The sequence below is a fragment of the Stegodyphus dumicola genome, chromosome 2 (genome assembly GCF_044657685.1).
Source record: "Stegodyphus dumicola isolate Sdum_Otavi_A_Nest chromosome 2, ASM4465768v1".
Lineage (NCBI taxonomy): Eukaryota > Metazoa > Arthropoda > Arachnida > Araneae > Eresidae > Stegodyphus > Stegodyphus dumicola.
Window position 1 is genome coordinate 240,746,180 of NC_140769.1, and position 22,016 is coordinate 240,768,195.

Genomic DNA, 22,016 nt, shown 5'->3' on the forward strand with positions numbered 1-22,016 from the left:
TTCCGAAGAGTTTCAGCTACAGCTGAGATGTATTGTGTATAGCCAGCCGCTCATAAAGATAATTACAAAATTCAGCACAAAAAATTACCATAATAAAGCTGATGTAGTAGCTTCTTTTCTTAGATAATGAATTTCTAAACCATTAATACATTGGAGAACGTAATTTGCCGTAATTTGACTTTTTAAACTTTTCTAAATTCCTTTGTTGAATGAGGTTAAATGAGAGATCGGCCTCCAGTTGGATGCAATTATTTTGTAAGGGTAGACAATTTTAACAACAAAAAACACTGTATTTAAATTTAATAGGTAATTCATTCTGCGATCAGAAAGAAGTTTATAAACCCACGTAATTTGACTTTACGAAGTTTCACTGCAGAAGAAGAAAAAAAAAAAGAAACGCAATCGATCAGGTGATTACTTGAAAGGAGAACGCTGTTACCAAAAAAGGCGCTCAAACAACTTGTTTTTCTTCGTCCATTAAGTAGAGTGGGACATATGACTCAGTTTCCTCGCGTAGGATGGCATCAGAGGTGTACGCTGCTACTGGACGAACCAGAGAACCCAGTTCTGCCACCCGGTCCTCCGATTCTCGAGGGCGAATTTACACGATTTTGCGTATGTCATAAATTTTTCAGCAAATACTAGAGCTCTCCTAAGAGTATCATAGAATAAACATCTCAGATATTTGGGTAAATACTAGAATGCTTCTAAAAGTCAAGTTATCTGTACTCAACGGGGAAACAAAACAGTTTTTTTTTTTTTTTTCTGAAAAGGCGGTAATAAGTCAAAGAATATATTCGATATTTTATACTAAACACGTTATCTCGCTGGAAACGATCCATGAGAGATACATTATTTTGCTATGCCTCCTTTTTTTTTTTTTTTTTTTTTTTTTATTTTCTCCATGGTCAAAGAAACAAAAAAATAAAAATTTTGTGGCAAATAAACGTTTTCACATTTTTAGAACCGACACATGCACTATTTTGAAACTATCCGACACTACGCGCAACTTCTGCACTTCGAAAGTGATGTTCTTGAAAAATTTTGTATTTCGAAATTCAAATACCTCCAAAAAATAGAACTGATTAAAAGATATTTGAATAATTTAAATAATATAATAATTCTGAAGTCAATCATTTTTTTAACAAAACCTTCTACAAATATAGCAGGAAGAAAAATTTTATCAAATAATGTTGCACTACATTTCGATTTCCATTTACTAACAATCGTAAGCCATTTTCTATTAAAGTAACATTTCTTTTTAGTTAACCAGTATGCAAAATATGGCATTTCATGATCTGACAGTTGGTTTAAATATATTTAATTTCATCTATTTATATTAAGTAATAGCATAAATGAATCCAATATCAAGAAAATAATGTAGGAAAAAATTCTCATATCTAGTTACCGCAGGCTATACTTATGATTTAGGGAAAGTAACTTACCTACCATTCTACTGCCACTCCGCTTACTTTAAAATCCTCCCAACATTTTTAATTCATTACTCCCCATCAGATGGTATTCTTAATTTGTAACAGAATGCAGTATATGATTATTGATAATAACGTTTTTAATACTTCTTTATTGGCAACAAGATCAGCAGCTTCAATACCAGCTGTTAAAAGTTTTTTTTATTTTATTTATTTATTTTTTTTTTTTAGCTGTTTATATTCCTCAAACGACAAACAAAAATCCGAGTTGGGCTAACGACACAGCTGTTGGATGCAACGACTGAGTTCAAATACTCCTAGCTTATCGCGTTAATTTAAATAAAGAAATAGTAATTAATTTTCGGAATTAAAGTCTTCTGCAATTATTAATATAGTAGAAACAAAATTTAACACTTACCTTTCAAATGTAGCACATATAATTTACATTATACAAAATTCCTGATTTTCCTTTAAAATCACTTATTCTTTATAAGGTCAGTTACATTGTGTTTGTATTAAAAGTTCTTAAAAGTCTGAAGGAGTAGCTACTGATTGTGCTCTGCCACCCTGAAAAGAGCTGTAAGAGTAGTTTTGTGAAAAGAGTAAAGTGCTTCCTTTTGAGGAAATAAATTTTATCAAGCTATCATTGGTTCCGTGTGCATTCAATCCATTACAAACCTCTTCGCACGTAACAATACGAGCAAGTCATTTTCTTTTTCGAATTCAGAGATTCGTTGACTGTTAAAATATATCGTAAAAATGTTTAAATTAAATTCAATGACGCAACAAAATGCAAATTTCTATCCAAACATTGATTTTTTATGTGTACTACACGTTTAAGGAAAAAAGAAATAAGCTAAAACTGATCTGAAAAAGATGATTAAAGTAAAATTTCAACTTAGGTGGTACGAATGAAACTACAAAAAGACAACCAATCAAAGAAATGCTACGGTTTGTCTTTTTTACGAAAAAGACAACCAGTCAATGCAAAATATTCAGAAACATGTAACATATAAATGTAAACATAATGAATATAAACATTCAGAACATAGAAATGTAAAATTATGCTAAAAAATATTTAGATTGAGAGAGATTTTAAACAAAACTCACGTCAGTTTTCTGCATGAAGTAACACCAATTATTTTTTTTTTTCAATCCATAATTCTTTTGCTTTAAAATTATGTCAATTCGCTCTTGAAACCCGTAAAGTATTTTTTAAATCCCACTTGACTAAAGAGACTTTTTTGTCTAACTCTAAATCCGAATATTTGATTAAAAATGTTAAATCAGCTGTCAACTTTGTTGATAATGCATATAATTATCTTCAGTCTTCCGGCAAGAAGTAAATATTTCTGCCTGATTCATAATGAGATAGACCAAAAGTTAAAAGAGAATTTTTTAATATAATTCACGTTAGTTTGGAAAAAAAAAGTTACTCTTATATATAAAAAATTTGTGGTTTTATAACATCTTTCTCTGCATCATGTATGGATGCAAAGAAACGATAAATATACTACACCAAGCAACAACTAACATGGTTTCATGGAATTATTAATTAGAGATTCTGCAGCCGCATACATGGTTTGAAACATCAAATATTAGATTTTTTTAATCATTTATGTTATGCAAACTAATTTCATCGTGAGAACCATCAAATAATGCTCCTCGAGTACAAATGCTGGACCTCAGCATCACACATACGATTTACACGACTAACCAGAACTTTTCACAGTCTGCTAAAATTACGCAAAGATTTTAATTCGCTCTTTTAAAATAATGAGACCTTTTCTCAAGAAAAGCCATAGCAATATGAAAAACGAATCCAGTTTTCGCATCTATGGTGAGAAGATCCTGTCCTCCTAGAATCAAGATTATGGCATTTCTCTATTTCATGCGCTCCGGACGGCCGGAAAGCAACTTGCGTTATGCTAGCTAATTACGGCATTCAGCGGTAGTTGGAGGAGGGGCGGGAAAATAAATTTCTCGTTTTTTCCTTCTTTCCAGATGCTGAATTTACCCCTTTTTACGATTCTTTATGATATTTCTCTGGCAGCAAATACACAGCAGAGCCCAATGGTCAAATTCTGGTGCCTCGTTCGCTTCTACCTGTACCTGCTTCTTGTGAGCTTCAAGCATTAGTTCATTAAAATTGTTACTAGAAAGCATTAAATAATAACTAACGCTTTTTGCAGCCATAATCAAGAATTAACAATATTTTGAAAAGCTCTTAATTCGCTGACGATCAGATTTCAGAGAATGCATCATCTTTACGTCACATACTTGCTACCATCTTTGCGTCAGATACATATCAGTGACCTCTTAAATTTATCTAACCAAATTATTATAAAAAATATCTGAAAGGTTACAGATTTTAAATTACGTCCAAAGGGGCGTTTTTTTAACGTTTTATGTGTTACCATTTTTTTATTAATATTATATTCTTCACACTTAAACCATAAAATTTAGTTCAAGAGCAATATCTCAAAATAATTTTAAGATGAGCATATCCTTTAGAATTTCGGCTATACAGTCTCACGGGCAGAAGATAAAAAAAAAAAATTCTGTACAACGTTGCCATCGCTCGCTTTGAAATTCTTGAGTTTGTTAGTGAAAAATTCGCTAAAGCTTTACAAAATATGAAATCGATAATAAAACAAATTCCAAATTTCAAATTTGGGTTCCAGATACCCATATTCGCAGTACGATTACGTCATTCAAAATTTGATAGCTCTAGGTACCGTTGTTTTATCACAATGCAAGAAACATACGAGGGTATTTCGAAAAGTACAGATGCACCGTACGCCAGAGGAAAAGAAAAGTTTTGGTGAGCAAGTTGGCAACACAGGTGTTAACCCTTGAACCATTAGCTTTCTCCTCGCGGTCGTTTGGCATTTCAACGTTGATTCTGGTTGGAGTAGGTCGTGTTTAAAATAGCTGCGCCGATTCAAAATCCCGCCAAATGCGAAGTGCGCTCCGTCATACGTTTTCTTCATGCAGAAGGTCAGCGACCAGCGGATATTCACAAAGAAATTGTTTCTGTTTATGGGAGCATTATGAATCGACAAAATGTAACGAACTGGTGTCGTCATTTCTCTGAAGGTAGGACCGATGTTCATGACGAACAAAGAACATGTCGGCTATCTGTGATCTCTGATACCCTTCTTCAGAGAACAGAGGAAGCAATTCGTGCGAATAGACGTCTCAAATTGAAAGAATTGCATCAGATCATACCGGAAGTGTCAATGACAACTCTTTATGAAGTTGTGACTGTCAAGTTAGGGTACAGGAAATTGTGTGCGCGCTGGATTCCAACAGGCGGCAACCTTCTATGACTGTGGGGTACAAAAGCTTGTACACCGACTTAACAAATGTTTGGATAACGGCGGTGATTACGTCGAAAAATAATAAATAATCCAGATAATAAGATGTAACTGACGTTTTCTAAATAAATGTTTTTTTTTAAGGAATGCGAGCCACTGTATTTTTACTTTTCGAAATGCCCTCGTACATACATTTATGCAGATTCTTCATTATTTAATTTTTTTAAATATAATACAGGGCGATAATATTTGGTAGCAACGATTTGAAAAATGATACAGCCTTTAAAGTTTTCAACGTACTATACCAAAACGAATTTAATAGTCCTTCAGGGCAAATTGCCTCTTTGGACTAACAATACTTCACAGTTGTTATTATCTGATAATTAATCCATTTTTCAGAAGCAGACTAAATTATCTTTTCAACCTAAGAAGGCAAAGAATCTCCCTTATATCAAAAATAATTTGCTTATTATATCCCGTTTAAATAAATACTTATTAATTTATTTTTATTTTCTCAAGCTGCATTTATTGCTCTTAGATAAAATAAAGGTTTCCGGTTCAGTATTCAGGAAAAAAGAGTTCGTGCGCTTTGAGTAAACAGAATTCAGTTACAAACTACTCAATGTATTCGAGTTAAATACTATTTTCAGCTGCAGACAAAGGCTAGTAATATACAGTTCTTTCACTTCATTCTAACCATGACAAAAGGATGACAGAAGCGTGTCAAAAACAAATGCATTCTTTTTAGGAGCCTATTCGTTGTTCTTAATACTAATAAAAAAAAACGTATTTTTGCCTCGCCCATTTAAACAAACATCCGCAATTTAAAGAGCTGTACTAAACGTTGTATCCTAGAGCTGATCTGTATTCATTTCTTATCGCATTCAGACAGAACTGTTTCACAAGATAAATTGACCTAATACTCGCGTGCGAGTATTTGCATCAAGGGAACCGTTATCTCTCAAGTAAACAACTCCAAATGATTCATTTACGTGGTATGAATATCAAGTTATGTTTGTTATCAGTTCCAACATGTCAGATGATATCTTGTATTACAAGAATCAGAAGGGTTAATAAAACCTTCTCAGAAGGTAAATTTCCAATATTTATTTTTTTTTCAAGGAATTACACAATATCCTTTACAAATTTATAAAATAGCTTATCCTTATCCTTTATAAAATAGCGTAGCTTAACCCCTTGGGTACGGATTTATTTGAGAAAATATTTGCATGTGGAACGGATATAATTTTTGGTTGCTTGGAGTAGAATGTAAAAGCAGTACATTTTACGTAAGAATTTATTTATTTCTAAAATATTGTTGACATATGAATACATTTAAGCTGTCTTCACGTAATTAGAATTGCAAAACAAAAATAAATTAATAACAACAAAATAAAACTAAATGAAATAAATTCATGCTATAACAAAAAAACCAATTACTAATAATTATGCAGAGTGTGATATTTTTCAAAGCAAGTAAGTAAATGCAGTGCTACTTTGCATTGTTTGCACTGCCACATAGTCGCTTTCCTAATATGATGCTTATAACAAACACGGCACCTTTCTCCAGGATGTTGCTTGGACTTAGTTGACGGAATGTTCTCAGGAAAGTGAAAAGCCAAAAAAGAAATTTCTTTTCAAACAATTACTTTTATACCCTAAATAAATTTGGAAGATTTCTTTGAAAAATGAGGGTCTTAAAAAACTAAGCACGGCTAAAATATATGGACTGGTTTGTATTTAGCTGCCATCTACTATAACTAAAGAAGGTTCAAGGTAACCTATAGTAACCTAAAAATCCTTTTTCTTTCAATTTTTCTATGCGTACAGAAGGAATACACATTGTGCCGCAAAAGGTTATTGGCTACTAAGTATACCTTCATTCACACACCAGTCAAGTAGTGCCCTTTTCCCCTTTCTTTCCAAATCGTACAGAAACTTCAAATTAATCTTAACTCATTTAGCAGTTTTACCGTCTAAACTACAAAACAAGCAATATACTTCCAAACCAACACACACCACAAGCTCTTACGAATTTACCGCAATCATGCAACCGATTATGTGATAATAGGGTTTCCATAACATTCAACTACTCAGGCCTCCATAAATGAAACAATGTGGCAATAAATGAAACAACAATTTCCCAATAATACAAGAGGTACCCTTCTCTCTACTCTAACCATGAGAGAGAAATACAGCTATCCTAGTCGTCAGTTCAGTGATGTTTTCTTTCATTACTTTGTTTTTTTCATTGTATATTGCATTCATTTTGTAACAGATATATAGATTGTAATATTGAATTGTAGCAAAATGTGCAAGGCCTAACTTCTTACTGAAGAGGATGCCTCCATTAGACATTAGGAATTTTTATGCAGCCAGTCCTTTGATCCAACTAAAATGGATTCTTGGCGAAATAACAATGTTTGCTGGCTTTAATCTCACGGCCTTTGGGTAAGCATTGATAAAAGTTGCCTCATTGTTCGCATGGTGGGAAGACAGCCGGTGAATATAGCCTTGGGCAGAGTTCGAGTCCCAGAGAAGACATGGATATTTGTAAGCGTTCAATGTCTTTGTGACGTAGGAGCATTTAAAATACTGTACAGCTAAAAGTCCTCTCGAGAAGATTTTGGAGGAGAAAGAGGAGAGGGAGATATTCAGATTAATCACTAGAAGATTTTTCTTCAAAACTTGAACGAAGTTTAGCAAAGTCGTATTGTCTGCCACAAGGTGCCCAAGACTTAACAACAAGCTCCAAGCCCTTACCGTTGCCATATTTATATACATAAGTGCTGACTGATGTTACTGTCATGCAAATGAGAGCAATCGTAGCAAAAAAGACATAAGTAAATCAATTATACAAAATTTATTTCTCTTCATAGATAAGCTAATTATCGTAAGTACTGCGTTGATTTTTTTCATATCCTCCTCCTCAGTTAAACAGAAATCATTTAATCACTTTAGCATAAAGCATAATCATATCGGTGTTAACATGAAAAAAAAGTGTTTTGGACGTAGGTAAAAAACTTTATTGGACGTAGGTAAAAAGAAATAACGCTTCTACCCATCTACGTCCTGCTTTGCAAAAATACGCTTTTCAGCGTTTTACAAAGCATTGAGCCAAATCCTTCAAGACAGTAGTTAAAAAGTTACACAAGGCTGTGGCTAATGAAGTCTTCTTGCATTGCTAATAAAAATTCCTGCGCGAGAGATGAAGCCATGCATGCTTCCCTCTTAATTGCTAGAAAGCACGTTAGGGCAGACAAACGCAAACAGCCGATAACAGTGGACGGGAAACATGAATCAGTGGATTTGAAAGAGCAAACAGGAGAGAGTAAAAGGGAAGCTACACAAGAGGTATGTTTGTATAAAAAGAATTTAACGAGAAAAAATCAGATAATACCATTGGACAGATTTCCATTAGCGTGCGGCAATTTTTATGTTACTTTTTGTTTCCTTTTTTTCTATTTTTAGAACATAATACTTTGATATTTTTGAGAACCGGTAACAGTTATGTCATGGAAAAATATGTACAGGTTCGATGTAGAAAAACTGTAGGCTTGACTGATGACCATCATCGACAAGAAATTTTTGAGGAAGGATAAGATTTTTTTTAATAACATGCCATCATACAAGTACAAGCAGTGATTTTATCATCATACAAGCAGTAAAAAACGCAAAAAAGAATGGAAATGCTTCCAAAGAATTAAGCGATCCAGCCTCAGACTTCAGCAAAAGGGCTAGTTACATGGAAGTTTTCGTGATTTTGTCCATGTATAACATGAATATGAGCAAGTTTTCCTTAAAAAGGTCCTCCATGAAGTCATCTTGCCCCTTAGACAGATAGCCCTTGTGTGATTTGCCGTATCCTAATAACGTAGTCGATGAAATTAAAAAAAAACTTTCATAACTTTAAATATTGTTCTGAACACGAAGCATCTGAAATGGTTTAACAGATTACGGCAAAACACATGAGAACACGTATCTTAAAAGAGATATTTTTGCGGAGAATTTTCTAAGGTAATTTCTGTTTACGCAAGTTTCGGTAAAACCACAGCTAATGAACTAGTTTATTTTATTAAATTAGCTCATTAGCCGGGAACAAACTCTAAATGAATTAACAGTGCTACAAGTTTTACCCACTCGGCCATTAATGGATTAAATTGTACGAAGAAACATGAAAAATATGCAGTGCTCTGGGCGGTATATACCTTATCAAGGTATTATAAACCAAAAAAACTAAAAACGGAGAAAACATCAAGGAAGAATCAATGTCTTCCATCTTCACACAACTTTTTACCATAATCGCTGGGAACTTACAATGGACTATAAAGCAGTTATTTTAAATGTGTTAATTGTATGGTCCAAATGTTATATCCCGAAACATTTAGGCAAAGGGCAGCATGACCTAACGTCTAACAAACACGTCGCATGCTACTTCTAATTTTTTAAGCTTTGTAACTCCTCATTTGTTACACTCTGTGATCTAAAATTGTATACGATTATAAAATATGTGATCAATTTATTATTATGCAGCAATATTAAATTGTGCTATTAAATTATAGTGTGGCTAATGTGTAATGCTTCGTTTCAAAGTAGGCCTATCAATTTTAACACTGGTTTCATTAAAAAAAAAAATTGAAAGGTTTCAGATTTTAAATTACGTCCAAAGGGGCGTTTTTTTTAACGTTTTTTGTGTTACCTTTTATTTATTAAATATCATGTTCTTTGCACTACGATATTGCTATTGAAAATTCAGTTCAATTGTAATGTCGCAAAATAATTTTAAAATAAGCATATCTGTCTGAATAAACTTCAAAGTCTTTCCAAATATCTTGTATATTAAATAAAATAAATATCCTCAACAACTTGCTCTGCATTATATAGCTTTAAATAAATAAATAAATAAAAATCTGAAAGGTTTTCAGATCTTAAATTACGTTTAAAGTGGTGTTTTTTTTTAACATTTTGTCAGTTACCTTTATTTATTAAATATCACGTTCTTCGCACTTAAACTATAAAATTCAGTTAGAAAGCAATATCACAAAATAGTTTTAAAATGAGCATATCCTTTAGAATTTCTGATAGGCAATCTCACGCGCTGGAGATAAAAATGTTTTTTTCTGTACAACGTTGCCATGGCTCGCTTTGAAATCCTTGAGTTTGTTAATCAAAAATTCGTTAAAGATTTACAAAATATGAAATCGATAATAAAACAAATTCCAAATTTGGGCTTCCACATGCCCATATTCACGGGAGTTGATTACGTCATTCAGAATTCCATGGCTCTAGGTACCGTTGTTTTATCACAATGCGAGAAATATACTACATACATTTATACAGATTTTTCATTATTTAATTTCTTCAAATATAATGCAGAACTTTAACATTTGGTGGCAACAGTTTGAAAAGTGAAACGGACATTTATAGTGATTCAACGCAAAATCGCAAAACGAAAACAATAGTCCTTCAGGGACAAAGCCCCTTTAGACTAAAAAGGAAAGGAGAAAAAGAAAAAAATATGAAAAAGGAGGGGAAATTCCATAAACGTTTATTATATTTAAATGAAACCTGAATTCAATCAATTTAATTATCATCAAGATAGAAATTTCATAGCAGCGCGAATTTCCACGATTATTTTCGCGGACTGAGGAGGACGCTTTGGAGATCTAGAAAATCAAGAAGCCTTTCCAGCGATTATGAAACATATTTTCAAATTTCAGATATTTTCTTATTGTTTTTTAAACTAGTAGCTTTACAACTAGTGGTTTAATTTTCGTATTCAAATACTTCTAATCATTAGAGTTAGGGTAAAAATACATCATAGCACAATAATCCTTATCGAAAATCCAAACCCAGATTCTGAAGTTTAAATCCCTCATCCCGATTCTAGATTCCATGCATTCAGCATAACAATTCTGCATGACTTTCCTTCAGCTTAGAAGCGGCCGAGTGGTAAAACCACTGAACACTAGTAGTTCGACGTGGATTCAAATCCCGGCCAAATTTTTGGCTGCTTGGGAGTTTGCGTAGCTTTCTCCAACATCAATAAGATTAGGCTCTGCACAACGTTGACTTGCAGAATTGGGTGTTTGTATTTGATTACGGCAAAGCACTCGAGGACTATCTGTTTAAGGGAAGGGATGCCTTCGTGGAAGATTTTCTAAGGAAAACTGATTCGTATACACGTTACACATGCGGAAAACCAGAAAAACACCCATACAGCCAGTCTGTTAGCGGGATTGGAAACCTCGGACCGAACTACCAGTGTTCAGCAACTTTACTGCTTCGCCAGAGGTGGTCTTCTTAGGGAAGTGGGAGAAAGTAACCATAAAGGGAGTAGTTGTTTCACAAGAAGCCTGTGACGTCACACAGAAGTAAATTTGTATTATAATAACCTTGTTCTTCCATGTGAGTAATTTGAGTCCGAGCCAGTTTTCCTTTCTCCACAAAGAATTCTCTCCTCCTAGGCAGGTAGCCTTCGAATGTTTTCCTATAATCTAAAAATTCATGATCACACTAAAGCGACTCTATTAAAATTCAAATTTAAGAATTTACAGTTTGTTATATTAAAATTTATAAAACACCTTATGGAACATAAGGAATAATTTTTCAAAAAATTTACTTCTAAGATGACAAAAACTTTTCAAAGCGCGCATTATATTCATTGTTATTCACAACAGACTTTCATCGAATAAATATTATCGAGCGAAAAGACAGTTTGACGTCAAAAAATGAAGGGAAAACATTTCAGTGACCCATAGATGCATGATATCTGTGAGTTTAATGGACAAATGAGGCCAAATGTATTACATCACGTTCAGGTCAACCGTTTCTATTTACTTTAAAAAAAGATCGATAGAACTGTTGGAATCTCCCATGAACAATCTTCAGCAGACAAACTACATCAGTCTGATGGATGAATCCAAAAGAATAAATTTACTTTTATTTTTTCTAATTGTTTTTAGAAAGCAAACTTCAGCTGAGCAATAATAGTTTCCTCTCCAAAACAGCTTCATTCTTCTTATGCTCATTCGTCTTCTTCATTCCTAAACATCTTCAGTTATTGCAATAGAGTTTAACTAGCTTTTAAAGGATTTATACCTTTCAACGATAAGGAAAGCAGGAATTATAATATTTCTAATTAATGAAGTTTTCTAGTAACATTCTAAAAGAATATATTTTTAGAAATCTCGATGTGATTTCGACTCATATTTAGCAGTAAACCAAAGAAAAATATATGCTTCGATCCGTTTTTAATTTTACAATTTATATCTAAAGCTTAGATATTTAATATTTATTTTAGTCGTAGTGTCTCGGTTCAAGTACAAAATGTGCATATCATGCATTGTGCTCTGAACATATATGTTAATTTCTTCTTTAACTAATAAGAAGCACAATTATTTTTTTCTTATCATGAAGATGTCATGCGTCGACAACTTAGTACTTCTGCTGTTCAGCTAAAGTCATTAGATCCCAATCGAATGTTTGTAGTTGACGATTTAATTAGATTTCTTTTAATTTTGGGTTTATTTGAAAAAAATCTTCCAATATGCTGTGAATGCGGAAAGGAAAAGTAGGCACAGATGGCTTATCAACTTGAACAAACTCCCCAGATTTTATTTTCGTAAGATAACAAGCGGTCGGGGAAAGCGAATCTAATGAAAAGTTTACCAGCTCCAAGAAAGGCCAACGAGCATGATCCGGAACAACGCCGCCAAATTGTGGGTGTAGGTATCTCGCACGCGTTCATTGCTCATTTTTTGAAAGGGCATTCACATTACTAAAACCTGTTTCTCGGTTTTCAAAGAAATGGACTACAGAATAGTCAATCGAATGCCAGTGCTGTTTCGAATAAATCAAGTTCAATGTCGACAAGACTTTTGAAAACATTGACTAAATTGGCAAGATAAAGATACGGAATAAGATTAATTTAAACTTTTTCGACAGACCAGCAGGCAGAAAAACATTTCATTCTGAAAAATAAAATTATAAATTATACTATTGTTTTGATGTTAAAATAATTTCTTTTAATGCTTATTATAATCCCAGTATATCAGTACTAAATATATATGTTTATTATTCATATTTAGTAATGACAGTACAGATGCATGAGCATGAGACTTAGAGCAAATTCTGTACTGCCAAGATGCACAAGCTCAGCGTTAGAAATGTCTGCTGTTATTCTTAATGGTGGTATAAATATTTATAAAATGACTGATAATGTCTTTAGAAAACATTTCGTTGGCAAATCCACTGAAATCATCGAAGGCAAACTGATGATCAAACAACAAATATTATATAATGATTAATAAAAATGATTACTTTTCCTTTTTCAAAACGGGAGCTGTTTACATAAGACACAAAGGGAAAATTAAAAAGTTTCCAGACTAGCTTTCTGTAGCGTGCTAATAAATAGCTCTACGAAGTTGCGCTCGCAATTACAGTGACCATCATTCTCGATAAGTAAATATCCCGAGCGACATGCCTCTGTTAATATCGATAGTTGTGACAGTCATGTTTCTGTGATCACAGAAGTACTACAGTGTAATAGTCTCTGATTACATCATGGACAGAAAAGTAGAACAAAAAACCAGCAAAAAAATTTGCGCTGAATTGGACAAATCGGCAACAGAGATAATTGTGCATCCATCGACAAGTTTATGGCTATGAGGAAATAAATGTTTCGAGTAACGCAGGAGCTTCAAACATCCCCTGAAGCCGACAAGCACTGTGGAAGACTCCAGTATTCAAGATCCTGATGTAGAGGATAATTGCGGACATGAAATACATGAAGAATTGATTCCCGTGTAATAAAAATTGATCCGGGACATTTAATTTCAAAATTTTCAATTTTTGACACCATTTTCAACTTGCTTTAAAGTGTCGGGTAATAAATGAATTAAAATAATTCGAACTTCGGTTGTTTCCCTTAAATGTCTATCAATGATTTAGTAATGTATAACATTCTCTAAGGATTTATAATTTTGTTCCACATGATAAGCCAAAAAATTTTTTGCAAGTCAATAAATACTGTTACGAATTTTATCCATATGTAAATAATTTTAATGAAATCATAAGTGAAAATGTAATATTTGTATAACGTAACATGAAGAGTCTGAAGAAAGTAAAGCTCTGACGGAAAAGTAAGGTTACAAGTACAGGTCTATTTAAAATTGTGGTAAATGGATATCACGCTAAATCCGCCAGATATCGCCAAGCTGGAGATGGTTTGGGCGACTAATTTTTGTCATAAAATTTACCGAGAAATCTCCAAAAGTCGCCAAACTTGGCGACATTTTGTTCCGGAACCTGTATAACTGTAATTGGCAGCCTACTGCGGTACCGAAGGGCTCGGGTTCGAATCCCGGAGAAGGCATGGATTTTTGTAAATGTATAGTGTCCAGGCGGCATGGGCGCACCGAAAGTCCTCTTGAGAGGTTGGTGGTAGGGGAAGAGGGGTGGGAAGACCTCGGACCCATCCCCCCCCCGAGGAGCTCTCCATCAAAATTGGAAGGGGGAAAGGAATCAACCAAGCAAAGTCGTACTGTCATCTGTATGATGCTCAAGGCTCTTGCCAACGACAAGCGCAGTTTTGTTCTCCATACCACGATGAATTTCGTGGGCCTGTTCTGATGCTACTATCAGACAAGTGAAATAACTCACAACACAATTGATTTTAACCTTTCACAGTTACTTTTTTAACGGATTAAATAATTTCCTTTTAAATTCCCCTAGATCTCCTAAACAAATGTGCAATTTACATTTAAGAAAGTTAAAAATATAAAGCTTTGATTAGTGAATTATCAAATTAATTATTATATTAGATAATATGCTTAACATAAAATCATATTTCACATCACAAGGAACCACACAGAACAAGTTCACTTTAGAATCTCAGAAAAATTATTTTCCAGTTAATTTATATGTTATTGTTAATTATAAATAGTAACCCAATTAATTTTAGCTCTTTAAAGTTTTTAAGAAGCTGGCACAGTTTTTAGGAAACTTCTGATATTTTCATACACTGAATACATCTTAATTAGCAGTATAAAAGTTCATAAACAAATATAAAAGAAATATGCATTGAATTTCTGAAATTCGTTACAAACTCAGAAAAAGAACTGTCAAGAAAAATTAATCAATGACTAAAAAATATATTCACTAATACCATAACTTCATAAATAGTTAATACATAAATAGCAATAGTTAATACGTAATAACTGGAAAAGTAATTAACAGCTACGATGTCTTGGTTTTTAATTTCTTTTTGACAGCTGTCAAAATAAATTTCATAAAAACAGCCTTTTCAAATTCATTGCTAATCTGAACTTGCCATTTCTATAGGTTTTATCATTACTAATTTCAGAGTCATAAATTATGTCAAAATATTTACATGAAGAATTTTAAAATTATAATTTCAAGAAGATTAAACTAACCTTGGCATTTGCTTTCAAACGCTGGAGTTCAGCCTGTTTCAGTCTAGTCAATAAATCTGGATCTGGCTTCTTCTCAGGCTCTAACTGTTGAGAAGATTGTTTGAATTCGGCTTCTGATTGCTTGCTATATCCATTCCGTGGCTGTACTCGAGAATTCTGAAAACTCCTAGGTGGACTTTGTCTTGATTCTAAATCTACAGATTTTGACCGAGAGTTTGTAGCTACAGGTTTTGCGGTATTTTCATGTGGTGCACTAAGTGGACTTACACGATTACTGGAATTAGCTCGTTGGTCATTTGAAATGGGCGGAAGAGGGCGGGATCGATCAACTCCTGGGCTACCTTTCTTTATTGGAGAATGATGAGTTTGAGGAGGTGTAATAGTTGTTTGTAGTTTAGGAACTGATATAGCACTTTGTCCATTGACAGCCCCATTATATTTTGACACTTTAGTTAAAGCTTTCTGTTGGTTATCAGTATGGATTTTGATCATTCGCTCTTCCTTTTCTTGCATCAATCGCTGCCGAAATTGCAGCTGAAGCTGTTCTAATTTAGATGGCATTTTTCACTTTTGAACTGAAGAATCCTAATACTCAAAGCTAGAAAAATAGCTATTCCATGTTCCTGTAATATTAAAGAAATAATTAAAATATTCAGTTTCTTAAAAAGGAAAATTGTACAGTTTTATACATAACATGAGAGAATAGATCAGATAGCTAAATGGATTTCTTAATACTCGCATGCCTGGAACTATCAACGTCTTATCTTCAGCTGTGATTCGAATTTAAGAAGCTTAGCTTATTTACATATTAACGCAACCACTATCGGCAAAATTTTTAGAATGTACGAAACTGTAGCAACCACACACATAACAATTCTTTAGTTTTCATCAAGCAAATGTCGCCATTTTCGTATATGTTCTGTTTTCTGTATTCAAAGCTCCAATGATTTTTATAGAAAAATCGTGATTATTTCTTTAACTTAAATTCAGTTTTAAAATATGTACTTGTATTATTTGCCTACAATGCGACAATAAAATGCTGATAGGAATACAGTTCCTATAAAATCACTAAAAGGAACAATTGTAATAAATCTATTCTTAAAGTGATGATTGATTTTCCAGTTAGAAACCTAATTAAAGCCTAAAATATGTACGTAATATTGCACATGTATGTAATAAATATTTTTACCATTATAAGTGATCATTCTTTGTATTCTGTAAAAGGCCCCACCAGCGGCCGAGCTGTCAACTCGCTAAACACTGGTAGTTTGGCCCCGGGCTTGAATTCCGGTGATCGGGCTGGCTGCATGGATGTTTTCGTAGTTTTCCCCATCTGCAACGTAGACATGAGCCAATTTCCCTCAGAAAATCCCCCTACCCACGAAAGCATCCCTCTCCTCATATAGCCCTCGTATGCTTTGCCGTACTTAAATAAACCAAACCAGTTTTCTATATAAAACATCGTGAAACTGCACCAAGTTGGTTGCGCTAATACCAGTACTGATAAGTACTGATAAGTACTGATTGCAACTACTGACAATTAATATTATTAATCTTTATTTACTCTAGACTGTGTATCATTTAATGAGGGCAATTTTGATACACTGTGGATAAAATGCAGTCAAATGAATTATTCTGAATACAATCAATTATAATGAACCAAATTTATTATATTAGCATAATTTTTATAGTTTATGCCATACGTTTTCATGCGAACGTTTTTAATAAGGTGTCAAAAGTTTTAATAAAGTGTCTATTACACAAATTAACATTCATATTCTTATAAGAAAACAACTATATTATTTAATAATAATAATTAGCAATAATCATTTTTCCTAATTTCAAGTTTTAAAAAAAGTTAAAATTACCTTGAAAATGCATAATATCCAACTGATAATTAATTTATCAGAAAATATAAAATTTTATAAGAATGATTAAATTTTAATTTTAAAAATTAGTTTATTGAAAATTCAAAATTTTCAAAATATGCAATGAGTTATATAACAGCTACAAAACTATTATAAGTGGGCATTATATAAAAGCAAAAATTCAATATTTAGAAAAAAAGTACAGTTTATTATATTAAAAATTACAGGAAATGATAGCAATAAACATGCTTTTAATTCAGATCAAGAAACTAAATAGAAAATTGATGCTTTATTTAAATGTATGTATTAAATATTCATTTGATATGAAACAATAGATATGACATGATTACTGGTTTCAAACACATCACTATTAACTATAAAGTTAGTCAGTGTAAAGTCTGATTACATGTATAGTAAATACTAAAAAAAAAAAAAAAAAAAAAAAAAAAAAAAATGCTTTACTATATATATATGCAGAATTATGTATAAAATATATATCTCAAAATTATATACTTGTAATTAATAAAACTTTTAAAAAAATGTGAATTTTGCATATAGAAGAAAGCAAGTTCTTTAAATAAAAAAATACAATTAGTAAATAAATAAACTATTAAATGATCATTTTGTTAAAGAAGGGATTTAAAAAAAGTTAATTTTTAGATAAAAAAACGAGACTCTAATAGAAATCTGTCCATTTTTTTTTTCAGTCAAATATCGAATTTTGTTATACTAAGTTAAGAGAGCACAAATATTATATATCCATACTCTGAGTTCTATGCTATGACTGTCTACATAGAAAGATTTAAAAAAAAAAAAAAAAAAATCTTTGAAACTGGAATTTTGAGAGATTAAGATTACATCAAAACTGAAAATTTCACAAACTGAGAAGTTATTTTCTAGAATCCAATTAAATCAAAATCTATATATAACATTTATGCAGATTATGGCTAACTACTTAAAGGCTGAATTTCTGTTGGAGAAAAAGCAATTCATACAAGAAATTATACAAGAATATTATATAAGAAATAAAATATTATTAAACACCTACTAGGTTCTATAAACAGACATTTATTTCAAAAGTGACAGGGAAATAGAATTTATTTCCTTACTGTGAGCAAAAATTATTAATTCATTAAGTTACACTCAAATAACATATCGTATCAGATTTCGATCGGTTTTAAGATATTACACAGAAGTATGTATAATTCGGGATTTAGATAGCAAATTTAAAGGCATTCAATTAACAAGCTCTGTATACTTAAACATACTTTTATTTATTTATTTATTTACAGTTGTTATTTCAGATAGCCAGCTTAAAAATCTGAATTGATTGTAATTTATACTTACATTTTTAGCGAGATTTAAATCCAAATGAATTAATTCTTTACTTGAAATTCTTACTGTTATAAAATGAGCGATCCTCTAAATTTTCTGCATACAATTTAAAACTCGGGCTGATTAATCGAAAAATAACATAAAAAGCACACTTTCCACCAATATATCTAACTACCGATTTCTTTTATACCTTTCACCGGCTTTCCGCTGTTGCCTGTAAACACGACAATGTTGATTTGATTTTAGCTTCACGCTGGAACGCTGCTTTCGAGCATGTCCCTTTAATTCCAGCAACCAATCAGAATTAATTTGAAAAATGCACAAGAACGCTGTTACGTTTAATCAACAGATGGCGCTGGTTGATGATCAAGTTTAGATTTACAAAATTATCAAAAAAAAAAAAAAAAAGAATAGTTTTTTTTTTTTTTTTAAATTAGTAAAAATTGTTTCTCGCTCTTCTGTCTATATTTAAATCTTTAGTATTTATACAGTGTATGTTACATAAGATATATGCAAGTGAGATATAAACAAATTTAACATACTAATTTTACATTTATCCCCTTTTTAATTTTAATACAATTTTGATCATTTCTTAATACATCCACATTAACATCTAATTATGCATTAAAATATAAAATGCAAATAACACTTTATATATATGCAAATAAATATAAAATCTTAGCGTTGTTTAAAAAGATTTATTGTTGAAAAAAAAAAGAACTTCAACTACGATATTATCATCTGTGGTTGAAAGTGAAGGAGGGATACACAAAATAATTTATCAACGTTCATAATGTTTTTCGTTATTATAATTTAAAAGAAAAATGTCAGCTTATAAATAATCCATGACCTGAGATGAAAAGTAATGTTTAATATATCATTCTTACTCGTGTAATGCTCATATGCAATTAATATCTTCTATGATTACTGTAATTAAAAGCCTTCATGGGATTAAATTTTAGTGCGCATTTTTTTTGGGTGGAAAGAGAAGTAATGATTATTGATTTACCTTTTTTTTTTTTTTTTTCAAAATATGCCGTTTATTGGCGCAATAACTGATGATCTTACTTGATCATGATTAAAGGAATTTAATTTTAGGAAAATAACGAAATTATTGTATTTATGAATAACATATTGCGTGGGAAAATAATCTAAATAGCTTCAGGTTAGAGGATTTAAAAATATAGTTCGGTAAATTTTAAAAACTGCCACTGATTTCATTTGCAGAATGTCATTAGTTCAAAATTCAGGTCTATAAAAATTTTGTACAAAAAAAAAAAAAAAAAAGTAAATTTTGAATTTTATTTTCTGTTGTAAATTTGATTACATTTGAACGCACACTTTCTGTGTTATTTACAAATAGGTGTTGGCCAGATATTTAGATAATCTAAAAAGAGAAGCCTGAAAATAATAATTTTATTCATGTTGAGCTGTTTTAAACAATACAGTAATAATTGATAATATATCGTGTCGACAAACTATGTATGATGAAGCTTATAATTCTGACATTGAAAGATATGAAAATAATCCATATTTTTGATCTTATTGTGTAAACTAGTGTGTGAGGTATGAAACCCAATTTTTGATAAAGGTTACTACAAAAATCAAGGTTACTACAAAAAATGGTTAATCTTTGGATTATGATAACTTGGCGATTTTTTGGCGAAAATTTAGGGACCAACACCGCTACAGCAACCTGCTAGTTTTTGTTTGGATGCCATTTTGTTTTCGCAAAGTAAAGGCATGTTTTTTTTTTTTTTTTTTTAACTCAACATTTTTTTTTTAACAATCTACTAGCCGAATTAAGCTTATGCTAGAACTTTTATGGAACAAAAGTGCTTAATCATGACAAAGATTAGGTGCGAAATTGGGAGAAAGTGCAGAATCGCAAACTGCTTGCCGCGTTTTTAAGAATTGCACATACACGGTATCCATGTACACGTCAACCTATTTTCACTTAAAAAAACACCACAGAATTGCACAAAAATGGTATTGCACCATGGTGGTAGGAAGTAAGATGGAGTCGCCCTAAACAAGTTTCTCCGTACCCTGCTCTGAAGCACCGGCGATCCCTAAGTGGTGACCAAAACATTGGGTCATTTACCATTCAGTTCTATGGGATTTGACGCGTTCGGGTGTAAATATTTTGTAATTACGTCGCAAATATACATATAAATGTATATATTTTCTTTTTCTACAACACTTCAGAGTCCTAAGTATGTGAAAACAACATATTTTTAAACAACATTTCATTCTGAATGGAATTAAATGCTATACTTTTCACAGGACAGTTTTCTCAGAATGGTTTAATTTGAATGAAATATTTTCACAAGTTTTCGTTAATTACATTAGAAAAAAAAATTAAGGTAATTCGATTTTATTCGATTAAGGTACAAAAATTAAGATAAAAGTTTATTGTATTATTAATATTAAAATTATGCATTATTTCTTTTCTATTTATAGAGCTTCTTCCTAAAATACTTTCTTAAATATGACATGATTTTTTGGCTTCTTTTAAATCGAAAAATGTAAGTCAATTTATAATTAATGCTCTATTCGGTTCATTTTAAATTAGAGAATTATTAGGAATTAGCGAAATACTTTAAATAAGTATTTTGCTAATTCCTAATAATTAAATAGGTATTAAATAGTATTTGACTTTCTCTGAACATTTCTGAAAGGGAATAAAATAAGTTTTTTTTTTTTTTTTTTTTTTTTTTAAGTATTATTTAAAACTTGTAACTGAGTTATTATAAAATGTAAAGGGAATAATTCTTTTAATTATACTTATCAGATTTTTTTTTTTTTTTTTACCCTTCATTTCAACAATACATATTCCAAAACTCTTTATTACGTTCTTAAGTGTGCATCTCATAGCATTTGCTTTACAATACCTTTTAACAGATTGTTTTCCAATACGAACAATTCTTGCTTAAATAGTTTTATAACGTATTTGTCAACAGGATTTCAATTTATGTTTACAATTCAATATTAAGGTTATTATATATTTAGATAACATTTATAATTATTATAAATTAGATAAATTTAATCATTAGATTTCTGGTTGATCTTTACAATATGGTAACTGGTAGTTTGGCGACATTTTGGAGGCGATAAAGGTTACTACCTGGGACTTAGGTAATAATGTGAGCAGTACTGAGTTCCGATTACGCATTATTTTGTGTGAGGGAAATGAGAGATCATGGGATATGTCATGTGATATTAATGGACGAATTACGGTTCTTTAATCGGAAAAAGGGGAAAATCGGGAAAAAATCTGGAAATTTTGTATTTGGCTTTATTCTGTGTTGTGTGAAACAGTGTTCGTGAATTTTTGGATCCCATGGCCGTAACTAAAGTGAATTCGAAATGGGTATTTATGTATGTATTAATTTAATGTATGTGCTCATTTATATTTTAAGTAGTGTTTTTGAATTTAATTATATTTTAATTAAATGATAGTTATTTTGTAAATTTTATGTTTGTAGGAATTTGGTGTACGTTTTAGTTGAAGTAAACGTGCATGGAAATAATTTAAATATCTGAAACTAAGTATTTGTAATGGTTGCGGTATGAATTCGTTGGTGACGTGTCTAATGTAATAGATGATTTAGAGGTAAAAGTTTT

At 31.6% G+C, this 22,016-nt stretch overlaps 2 protein-coding genes across 3 annotated transcripts in view; one reads left to right on the forward strand and one right to left on the reverse strand.

Moving 5' to 3' along the window:
- The window catches only part of LOC118180966 (uncharacterized), a 62,106-nt gene extending 43,427 nt beyond the window's left edge, over positions 1–18,679 (reverse strand). The window contains exons 1-2 of the mRNA XM_035350049.2: positions 18,402–18,679; positions 15,187–15,809 (exon numbers count right to left, since the gene is read on the reverse strand). Of these exons, the coding sequence (XP_035205940.1) occupies positions 15,187–15,747 (561 nt within the window). The 5' untranslated portion in view covers positions 15,748–15,809; positions 18,402–18,679. The remainder of the gene's footprint in view (positions 1–15,186; positions 15,810–18,401) is intronic.
- A 436-nt stretch (positions 18,680–19,115) lies between these two features.
- The window catches only part of LOC118180967 (DNA mismatch repair protein Mlh3-like), a 49,104-nt gene continuing 46,203 nt past the window's right edge, over positions 19,116–22,016 (forward strand). Inside the window, exon 1 of one of the 2 annotated variants that reach the window (XM_035350050.2) lies at positions 19,116–19,251. The gene's annotated coding sequence lies outside the window, so the exon portion shown is untranslated. The remainder of the gene's footprint in view (positions 19,252–22,016) is intronic. The other variant, XM_035350051.2, reaches the window with a different exon arrangement.